Below are 12251 nucleotides of genomic sequence, written 5' to 3' on the forward strand. Positions count from 1 at the left end.
CCTATATTTGAATAATAATTATGGTACCTAACTATTCAATTGTTTAGTGATGTACGTAATGCTTCTATTTACAGAATTTGAATATAATATAGGTACTGATCATTTTGATTTTAAATAGGTACCTAATCAATATTTATCTCAAAACATATTAAATTCAAAAATATACTTATATCTTACAATAAATACTTACGTCTACGTTCGTTGAATGATTTAATAATTTAATTTTTTAGTTTTTGATGAACATCGATTTTTCTAAAAAATAAACTAGAAATCCCTTTTATTTATATCGAATCGAGCTTTTGTGCGGTCTCATTCTCAATACCTACCAAAGTTCGAGTGACCTTTAAAATTTACAGTAAACAGTAAACGAATAAAATTAATTTATTCTTAACGGCCCACGTGCTCGTCGTAGGTCAAAATTGAGTTTTTATCGTAATTTCAAACCATGATCCTGGACACTCCTTAAACGTTGTAGATAATCTATTTATATAATTTTGAAGCGTTATTATCCTTTATAGTTATTTTAAACATTTGATGACTGCATAAAGTATTTTTGTTACATAAAATAGTATTCTTTTAAACCTCTCGCTCTAATGTTTTAGAATATAGTCATATTTCGGTACATAACTGTGCAGTGGTGTAAAGATTTTTTACAATTATTAATTTTTAAACGCATTTATAAAATCAATAGTATAATTTATTACGAGATAATTTTTGTAAAATATTCACGATAAAAAATTATATTGATAATCTCTGTGATCCCAAATTTGATAAGAATTAGGTATTTTATTATTAAAAAAATCGGCAAGATTAACACTTTTGAAGATGATTCTAAAGATACTTATTATAAGCTATGTCTTTGACCATTCAAGTGTGATAAACATCTTATGAATAATGATTGCTTTATAATAATTATTGACCTAAGAATAAGGTAGTGTTTTTTTAAAATACGCCATTTCTTTTGTCATTCCCTAGTGGCTAAGCTACAACATATGGCCGTAGCCATAAATTAACAAACTATAATTGAAGTAGGGAGTAAAATGATATTGACGCGCGTGTTTGAACATGTACCGTTTAAAAAAAATAAAAATAAATTCGGTTAGGTACATGTTCAAACACGCGCGTTAACATAATTTTACTCCCTACTTTAATTATAGTTTGTCAATTTATGGCTACGGCCATATGTTGTAGCTTAACCACTAGGGAATGCCAAAAGAAATGGCGTATTTCAAAAAAACACTACCTTATTCTTAGGTCAATAATTATTATAAAGCAATCATTATTCATAAGATGTTTATCACACTTGAATAGTCAAAAACATAGCTTATAATAAATATCTTTAGAATTATCTTCAAATGTGTTAATCTTGCCGATTTTTTGAATAATAAAATGCCTAATTCTTGTCAAATTTGGGATCACAGAGATTATCGATATAATTTTTTATCGTGAATATTTTACAAAAATTATCTCGTAATAAATTATACTAATGGTTTTATAAATGCGTTTAAAAATTAATAAATGTAAAAAATCTTAACACCACTGCACAGTTATGTACCGAAATATGACTATATTCTAAAACATTAGAGCGAGAGGTTTAAAAGAATACTATTTTGTGTAACAAAAATACTTTTTGCAGTCATCAAATGTTTAAAATAACTATAAAGTATAAAGGATAATAAGGCTTCAACATTATATAAATAGATTATCTACAACGTTTAAGGAATGTCCAGGATCATGGTTTGAAAATACAATAAAAACTCAATTTTGACCTTCGACGAGCATGTCCCCCCTTAATACTCTATATAAAGTCGTAGGTAATAAAAGGTATCTAATAAAAGGTAGTAAATTGCGCAGTTACGTGGATTATAGTCAAGTTTAATACCTATAAGTACTTCTATAAAGTCATTACCGGTAGAGAAATTATTTATTATCAATATAACAGAAGTATATTGCAATATCCTGTGTTCTGTCTATAAAAGTATAATTAGTATCGTGGAAGTCAATCAAAATAATGAGGTTTTTGTGTAGAATTTCAAGTTCATTGACATTAAATACTTGTGTGGCCTATTTTCCTATAAATACATAATAGGAGGTAATGTTAGTCAACGAACCTTGAATATTGTTTTCTTACAGAAATTACAAAAAAATGAATAGTATGTTTTACCTATTACTAAATTTAAACACGATTAGATACAATTTATGCCAAAGCTAAAATTTATTGTTATTACAAATGGTATTTCTATCAACAAACATTTAGGTACCTTGCTCTCGCTGTATGGCAATTATGACAGTCATATTGAGTTGATTTATATATTATATGAATCAATATTTATCTATTCAATCAATTATAAATAAAATACAATATATTTTAAAGGTATTATTTTATTTGGCATCTATACAAATTGTCATCATGGAAGTTGTTAATATTGTAAAATTATTTAGGTACTTACCACCGAATAATTTTCGTATAAGTCTGGTAATATAAATTAACTAACCTGATGATAATGTCCCTTTGAGGAGGACGAAACCGGTCCAAAATTTAATTGATAAAGTGGAATAAGTTCTATAAAATTGTGTTTTATTTAATTAAACAAATAATACAATGCAGTTCCACCATGAATAATTGACAGTTAACACTATAAAAGAAATTAACCTGATGATCTTGGATAAGTACCTATCTACCTATACCTATATTATTTTTTATGTTTCTGAAATTACTAATAAGTACCTAAGTAGGTACCCATTGGATATTTTTAGTTGGCCATCACTTTTTATTAACTGAGTCAGCATTTAGGTACTTGGTAGAATTCCATTTGACAAAACGATAATATAAATTATTTTTAATTCTCTCTTCTTGGGCGTATCCTCATGACTGAGGATCGTGACCACCTTTGAATCTTGCTATCCTTTGATCTTCCTTCTATCGGTGTTTTGAAAAAAATGTTAGCTATTTTGGCTGTAACACCATTATCTAGCTAGACTACAAGTCATGCTCTTGATAATGGTATTACAACCCAAATAACTATCAACTTAAAAAAAAACCTGTGAATTTGAACATAGTTTATATTATATATTTTTTAGATTAAAATAATAAAACAGTAGTTACTACCTCAGATGTAGCATAATAATATTATACAGGTAGAACCCGTTGAATGTGGGACGTGAGGGGACGTGCATAACTTGATTATAATAAATCTACCTACCTACCCATGCCTGCATAGATTTCTACGTGAATCGGTTCTTAACCTTTCGCGCCATTCCTATGGCCATTCCCATTAGGAATAATAAATTGTATTATTGATATTATTGTGATTTATCTGGAAGTAAAAAATTGTATTCGTGTGTTGAAATGAGCACTGGAGCGTGTTATTATTCAATCAAATTTAAGTCTAAACAAGAGAAATAAAAATGTAATCTTCATCGATGACGTAGCACCGCTAGCAACAAGAACTCACCAACTTTGTTGATACGTGGTCATGTCGGTAATGCAGACAGCCGTTTCGAATCATTCTAACAAAACCAGTCTGACATTAGCATCGAATTGCTTTGTACGCGCGTCGGTTCTCTGATCAATTTTAATTTGTTTATATTCGTAATGTGGCAATTATCGGTTTAATTATTTACGTACAACAATAATAATGGTAAGTGGAATATTACGTTTATTTATCTACACTTTTTTCAGTTTGTGACGAGTCGGTTGTGTGTTTTAGAAGGGTTTTTGTACCGCGCGCATGCGTGTCCTTTCATTTTCTCATACTTCAAAAGTCATGTTTTTCAAGTTTGTAAAAGTGATTGTTGTTATTAAATTGAAATTATAAAATTACAAAACGCTTTGTTTTGTTTTAATTAAATATTCATATTGTGTTACATATTACTATCGGTTCAACGTGTAATGTTTTATAAACGTTTTCCGATCTGTGTCCAAATTATGAGGTGTTTTTTTATTTTTAAAATATTCGTAGAAACTAAATTAAAAATAATATTATGACTAAACATCTCTTCTGTCTAATCATCCAAGTAGATCTAATCTAGATAAGATATCTGTGGTTACTAATCATATTATCAAAATTAAATAACTAACTCAATGACAAATGAACTTACTGCTAATTTTTATGTTGTGTTTCCTGGTTTATTACCTAATCTAGATATTTAGTTACTCATCTATTTATAATAGCTTTGTTGTGATTTATAAAATAGTATTTCTTTGAGTTCCCCTTATTAGTTTAATCAGTTATTTTTTTATTCTAGATAGAAGCACCAATTTTGTGTAATGCCGATTTCTTTTATTTTAAAATTGCACTTTATATTGTTATTCGAATTAATTCGAACGTCTTCTTTTTCTTTTTAAAGGCTATTGGACATGTTAGGTATATAATGTATTTATATTATGATATATTCATGGGTACTGGCAGGCGATTACTCTTATTATATTTATGTTTAGTCTCATCTAATCCTGTGTGGACCTATTATTTGAACGACATAATATCGTTTTCTGAGACGATCCAGCAGATAATGACTAAAAATGTAATTATTATAACTCGATTTCCTTATATTATAAACACACAATTTTATATATTAAACGATCCATAGATTGAGCGTAGATTTTTCATTTCTTTGGCCATGAAAATTTGTATTGTTTTGTTTTGGAGATGCTGCTCGTGTCTGTCGTGGTACCTACCTATGCTAATTATTAAAACTATTAAATCGTACTATTTAATATAATATATTATAACATTATAACGTATGCAATCAAATGGGAAATGGGCATCACATTATTTCATATTTACTATATTACTTCAACCCATCACGCTCTAGCATCGGAACATTGTTTATTCCTTAGTGCAAGAACGTAGTGGTCGCGCGGGTTTCGCAAGACGCCGCCGTGCCGCGCCCGCCAAATCACTACGGCCGAGCACTTACACATAAAATATTTCGCATATGGAGGTACTTATAATATTATTTTATTTCCACCTGCAAAATATAGAATGCGGTACTAATTCGTATATTTGATTATCGGTGGTCGCTGACACCGCCAGTGTTCACATCGCCCATCTTATAGGTATGCCCTTACTCCCACGCCCATTATGTCGCTCCTCCTTCCCTTATTTTTACATGTTCGAATTATCGAACCTCATTAATTTACATTACGTTACCTCGTTACCACATACTTTCTTAGAGCGGCATGCACAAACTAAGATTTCGATCCTAAGGATAAGTCGCCGAAAAGGATGATTTAACTATAGACTATACTGAGTATAGAGTTAAGGAATCCTTAACCATAGACAACTTTTGTTATGAACACGCCTCTTTCCGTATTACCATTTTACCACTGACAGCTGCTGTCAAAATAAATTCGCGTGCTATAAAACAGTCCATACACTCACATTCATTTAAAAATTTATCTCAATATGGATATTGATAGTGTTAATTCGTTTGGCATGTACTTGCAGAATATTATTTTGCTTGTATACGCCAGCCCGCAGAAATACAAGATGCCATATGATAAAATGACACTTGACGCTAGTGCTACCATGTTAAAAAAATATCTTGCGGTGCCTGCGGAATCACGTATAATGACTTATAACGGAAACATAAGTGTATTATAATTAAATATTAATATGTATTTATAGTTATTGCATTTATAAAATGCAGTTGTCATATTTTTGTCATCGTTTAAAAAATATAAAATAATTTACCTAAACTATAGGAAAGAGAATTTTAAAATATGGTATTATTTTCAATAGAAATGATCTTAACTAAGGACAATGTTTCTGCATAGTGTTTTCTGCTAAGGAAATTTTAGTTATGACAAATGTTTCTGCATTCCTCTCTTAAACTATGAACTTCATGTTCTCCGCGTTGACAGTATTTAAATGCATTGTTATTTTTTTATAAATAAATATAATAGCCGCCTTCTGTTGACGCCTTGCTCTGGTTAATTATTTACGCAGCTACTGTTTGACAAGATATTCAAAATATTAATCATGTTATCGTTGCCTTTGTTTCTAGGAGCCAGAAATGGGTGAACGACGAGGAACCAAAGCTTTGGAGCTGTGGTGTCGCCGCATCACAGATGGGTACCAAGGTGTCAAAGTCGACAATATGACGACCTCGTGGCGCGATGGTCTTGCGTTCTGTGCACTCATTCACCATTTCAGACCTGATTTGATGTAAGTATAATTATTTTTATAATGAATTGCATGGACATGTCTGTATAAAATCTCGAAATTTAATATTGTTATAGACCGCTACCATTCATATACCTACATAGGTACTCATGCGATCAATTATTTTATACAATGTGTGATTCATGCACTTGTGAAATATATTGTAATGGTGAAATTATAACGCATGAAACCACACCACATCAAATCATATCTGTGGTTAATTATTTATGATGAGAACAAAATTATTAATTTATAGTTGTAATTTTATTATTTTAATTTACAATGTTAAATCTTATCTACCCAGTATTCGGTTCGTTTTTTATTAAATTTCACTCATACAGTTTTATCTTCTCGGTTTATAGTGATTTTTAAAAAAAATGAAATATCAGGTTTTCATTTATAAAATCGCCAAAAACCACACGCAATATGTATTTAGTGGAACGCGTTATGCGTTTGAAGATCGAACAAATTCGACAATTAGTGTAATGGCGTTCAATTCAAAACCATGTTATGTATAGGAACATGGAACTAAATGTTTGGTTGCTTAAATAATAACTACAGACCAACAAACTTATCTAAAGAATGGATGGGGGAGCCACTGTTGAAAACTACCCAATCAAGACTCGCAACTGGACAGAATCTGACATTCGAATTACGTTTTCAAATTGGCATCCATATGGTACTCGTAGTTCGTAGTTCCATTTTGACCGTGCTTTAGATAAGTCTGTAGGACTGTAGTAGGATGTATTTTATTTTGAGGTTTTTCGGTTTCAGTTGAAATAGCCCAACTTATTGAATATATAAATACATACCTAGTTAATTCTGAATTATTACCACCAAATATAAAGTTTTTAATGTAGGTTTTTTACAATGTTTTCTCATCATTTTCAATATTTTTACCTACCATGGTAAACCAAAGTGTTTCAACTGTTTATGTATGTGTCGTTCAGATATACTTCACGGTGATGTCATTTGTAGGTAACAGGTATCTAATTTATCAGTAGGCATGTTAAATAAATCTAAAATAGGTATGCAAGTAACTACTGAGCTGGGAAGGCCGGTTGTTGAAACCCAAATTCTTTTCCAAATGGATTTAAAATCAGCAAACCGGTTTAGGCAATGAGATAAAACTTTGTTTAATATGACACTTTCGGAGAATAAATCTACTTTGCAATTTTTTAAAAACTTTGTTTAATACACATACTATAACTATTTTTTTCCTATGTAGTCGAAAATGATATACACTTCATTACATACTACAGGATTATCCAACTTGTGGTACGAATTTTACAGTCCTGTCATGGTTACTATCAAATATTTCGCGCGTATTCTTTGATATATCGTCAGTTGCAAGTCTAATATTTAACATTTTGACAAAATGGATCGTTTCTCTACGACCCAACGCATAAAAATCGTACAATCGTACTACGAAAATGGCAAATCTTCGACGGTTGTACTGCGATAATTAGGTTCAGAATTTTGTAGAAATCGTCGCCCAAGTGAATAAGTGATGGCTGTCTTCGCAAGCTGATTAAAAGTGTGAAGAGACTGGTAGTGTTTTGGATCGTCTGACACCTGTACATGTTCAGCAGAAAACATTGCTGCTGTACACGAAAGTTTGGCAGAAGACTCAGAAACGTCGATTCCAATATGATCGCAGCAACTTGGCCTACCATACGGTTCTTTATTTTAGCGAATTTTGCATAAAAACCTTCACCTTCACCCGTATAAGATCCAACTCACTCAATAACTAAAGCCAACAGACCATGGGCATCGTCGCAGATTCTTGGAAGTCTTGGAAGAGCAGGCAACTGATGATGATCTTTCAAGGACAATCATCTTCAGTGATGAGGCACATTCTCACCTCAATAGATACATTAATAAGCAAAACTGCCGTATTTAGGGCGAGGAAAACTCACAAGACTTGTGGTGATTTTAAAAGAGGCTGCGAAAATCACCGTTTGGTGCGGTTTTGGGCTGGAGGCGTCATCGGTAAAGAGCGACCGTTACGGTCATTGGCGTCCGCTATAAGCAAATGACAACTGACTTTTTATATCCAGAATTGGAAGATTTCGATTTGGAAAACATGTGGTTCCAACAGGATGGGGCCACATACGACAAAGCTCGTGAAACACTGACTTTAATGCGTGTAAGAAATAAATTCGTACCAAAACTTTGTTAACCCTTTATAACATTTCAATGAATATGCTAAGTTCGTGATAATAATAATGCAATCGCTGTTAAAATACTATCAACAAAGGCATACTATGTTACAATGAAGTCCAGTCACTCCTATAGTCTACTCATTTTTTATTTCACGGCAATCGCTCGCCAACCTAGCAGCACGCTTGCAACTAAATCCAATCGGTAAAACCAACCGATATGGTAATCAGTGCCGGTGCCACCCTTAATGGCATTATAATTTTTATAACTTTCATTCGTTTATTTATATATAAACTAAACGAAATTTAAAAAAAATACGTCATAAATAGAACATAAATCAATGCTCGAACTCGCTTATATACATACCGCATTGCATAAAGTTTGATAGTTTTGACATAACATGCTGCCCACTAGAAAAAATCGCATCTACGCAAAGTCAATATTAAATAGTTCCACTAAATTATTAACTATTAACATACCACATGTTATATAGTAGATGATAGGTATATAGTAGATGGGGCGAAGCGAAGAGTGAGCGATAGCGATGCGATAAAATTTGCATCAAGTCGCAACGTAACAATGATCACAATAGCCTTTCATAATTACTGCGCATTAGAAAAAATTGCACCTGCGCATATTCAATGATGGTTTCACTATTATTATATCAATACTAGTCTAGTTCTTCATTACATTTTGAAATATTTATCAGTTATCATCACATCTGTGTGTACTTTTGATCTCTTTTCAGTATGCATTGCTATGTTTTGACCCGGAATTCTAGTCTCACGTGCGAGAATTTATAACTAAGTAGGTATTTATTTATAGACATCTCGGGCTTTGTTTGACAATATGCGGGACCGGGACCCAATGGTTTGGACAAACAGCTCACAACACTGCTTAGAGTAATAAAAACAATCTATAACCCCTAGGGACCGTTCAGACGGGGGAAACTCGTGTGTCGTGCCCGGTACACTTTTCCGTCGGCCACTACATTCTCAAGCCGCCGATACACTTTTTTTTACCGCATCCAGTTTTATGTTCTAATTTATAACGCGAAATTATGCGTTGAGTCATTAGCTATGGGGCGTTCACAAACATAATACAAAGGCCCCTTTATTCAAATACAAAGGCCTCCTATATTATATACGAGCGCGACACCCGTGTCCCGTCTGAAACGGCTCTTATTCTGTGTACTCCAATTAGTTCCGTTTGTGGCGAATTTATGAACAATGTGTGTCTAGTGAAAACATTATACCTACAAGTATTGATATTATTTTATAAGGTTCTAAATAATTGCGCCTTTTATCAAAACTCGGCTTGATTTCATTGTATCGTTTCACATTGCACTTTCGGTACATACCTATATTATTTTATTTTTCTGTATGATCCCATCATTATTTGCCGCCCTATGTATCTTGCCTACGTCATCGATGCCAATCTCAGCTAAAATTTGCTGAACCAACACGGCTTTGTGCGACGTCATCGTGCACCGAGTACCTATCTTACCTCCACAGGGACGTGAACGCGATGACCTTGCGGCGAGCTAATCCGCGGCGGGAGCGCGAAGCGGTGTTGCCACCGATGGGGATAATTTTATGCACATTTTACACATAATTTAAAGTTAATCTGTTTCGTATACACGGCACGGCTACCTGTGATATACTCACTACGGAGCTAGCGAGGCGATAACGTAGGTAATTAATTTTGTAGCTATTCGGTTTGTCTGAACTAAACGCTAACTAAAATATAATTCGAATAAATGCAATCATGGCCACCGACCAATCAGAACGAAATTTAAGTTTTTTGTCAAATGTATTCATGTGGCGGGTTTATGGACGCGGAGGCCCGAGGCACTGACTGGTTTTGACTATAAAATATATACTTAATGAAACCCGTAGATTCAAACTACCAACGTACCTCCTAGTAAAAATATCAATGTACAGACCTACAAACTTATCTGAAGAATTGATGGGGGAGCCACAGTCGAAAACTACCCAATCAAGACTCGCAACTGGACAGAATCTGACACTCGAATAACGTTTTCAATATGGCGTCCATATGGTAGTTCGTAGTAACATTTTTGACTGTTCTGCAGATAAGTTTTTAGGACTGTATGTATTTATTTCCTAGAACCACATCCGGTAACTAAAAATAATTAATATTGTTAGTGACAGTTATGAGTTATGACACATACTTTTAATAAAGATGAATTTATGATAAATACGATTTTTTTTTTAATTTTGGATTTTTTTGTAATCTTGTGACTAATTATGTAGTTTGAACTATTTCGAGGTACCCGTTTAAATATTCTGACGAATCGACTACGTATTCTCCGTCAAAGAAAATCGACGATCATTTATATTCTTATGTACCTAAGTGAGATGGTTGTTCTTTTACTCAACCACAAAGTAGTTGCTTTTTCACATAAGTCAACTTTACCCCTCTTTTGTAGATTATATTTATAATGTATTGCGTTATTTATTATAATATATAATAATGCATTATTCGTGGTCGCCATTATCGTAAAATTTGATGATGGACTTACCTACGCTCGTGATAAAAGCAGATCTATGTACCACCTATAACTGTGCCGAATTAATTTCAAGTCTATCGAAACGTGGTCGTGGGACTAATGAATAATGCATGCAAAAACAATCATGAATTTTTGCACCGCCTTGGGCAAGTAGAAAAAGTACCCAAGTATGTATATAGGTAATCCTTTTTTATACACGCCAGACGACACGACATCTAATCTCTTGAGCGATTTATTTGTCTGATTTAATTTCGTAATTATGTCATCTCAGCATGACATCAATTTCGGTACAAAATGTCGGATTGCATGTAACCCGATGATTGCACATAAATTGATTGAAACGTCTTACAAACACCAAAAACAAATTATTACCATTGATTGTTTTGACCATATTAAAGTTCTTATAATTTTGTCGAGGCATACGTATAATATATAATATACTAATATAATATACATTAATGGTATTGCCGTAAGCCGTAAATAATCAATCATACTATTATTATTATTAATTAAATTTAACATTGTACCATTTTTTTATTATTAAGATTAGGAAAACGAACCTTACTCAGCTAGTCTCCAGACAAACAGTTTCAAAGGAATCATTTAATTTTTGTTTTTATTCAATAATGAATAATACAAATGCACAAGATGAAAGCAATATTTTTATTGGGCGGCTCTCGTAGTGCAGTGGGTAAGGCGCTCGCCTTCCACCCGAGAGTTCCTGGGTTCGATTCCCGGTCATGACAAAAACATTTATGTGTTTTTCTCAAAGCCTGGGTGTTTGTGATTGTTCAAAATTACTAACAACCACCTTGTACGAAAAAGCAAGGACATGGTTATTAATAATTCTAAAAAAAAAAAAAAATATTTTTATTGAACAAGTTTCAATTTAAACAACCACAGAAACATATTTTTTAACCTCGATTGGAATTTGAACCCAAAACCATCGCTTTACAAATTAAACTACCGATGCAATAACTAATCATGCGGAAATTCATTTAAGGTGACGCATCAGTGAAACGCCAAATAATTTTCAACTGTACGCGCGATGAAATTTTGGACTCGCTGCCATTCAGTGAGAGAATGTTGACCCAGGACTACGTCACTTTGCTGCGTGATGGCGACGGGTCAATTAATTCTAAAATCGTGTAAAGATGACTAAAAACGTTACCCATTTACTTTAAAAAGAAAACATGTCAATGAATATATTATTATTGTTACTAATAGAACAATAAACAGAACATAAAATGGACGTATGTTTGATTTATATGACAAATAATATTTCGTTTGACAGGCGTCATTTTCACCCGCCACCCGCAATCCGCGCATCGCCTAGCAACGATCTTTTTAGACCGTGCCTCAACTAATGCATGGCCTTAAGGTGTTAT

At 32.8% G+C, this 12251-nt stretch overlaps 1 protein-coding gene across 2 annotated transcripts in view; it reads left to right on the top strand.

Annotated features, from left to right (window-relative positions):
* MICAL-like (protein) overlaps positions 1 to 12251 on the top strand; it is a 342544-nt gene that overhangs the window by 105087 nt on the left and 225206 nt on the right. The window contains exons 1-2 of one of the 2 annotated variants that reach the window (XM_085957917.1): positions 3522 to 3641; positions 6010 to 6170. In XM_085957917.1, the coding sequence (XP_085814043.1) occupies positions 3639 to 3641; positions 6010 to 6170 (164 nt within the window). In that variant the 5' untranslated portion in view covers positions 3522 to 3638. Of the gene's footprint in view, positions 1 to 3521; positions 3642 to 6009; positions 6171 to 12251 lie in introns of those variants that run through there. The other variant, XM_085957918.1, reaches the window with a different exon arrangement.

This window comes from Rhyacophila brunnea, unplaced genomic scaffold (assembly GCF_057557595.1).
Source record: "Rhyacophila brunnea isolate RB1 unplaced genomic scaffold, BYU_Rbru_1.0 scaffold_7, whole genome shotgun sequence".
Classification (NCBI taxonomy): Eukaryota; Metazoa; Arthropoda; class Insecta; order Trichoptera; family Rhyacophilidae; genus Rhyacophila; species Rhyacophila brunnea.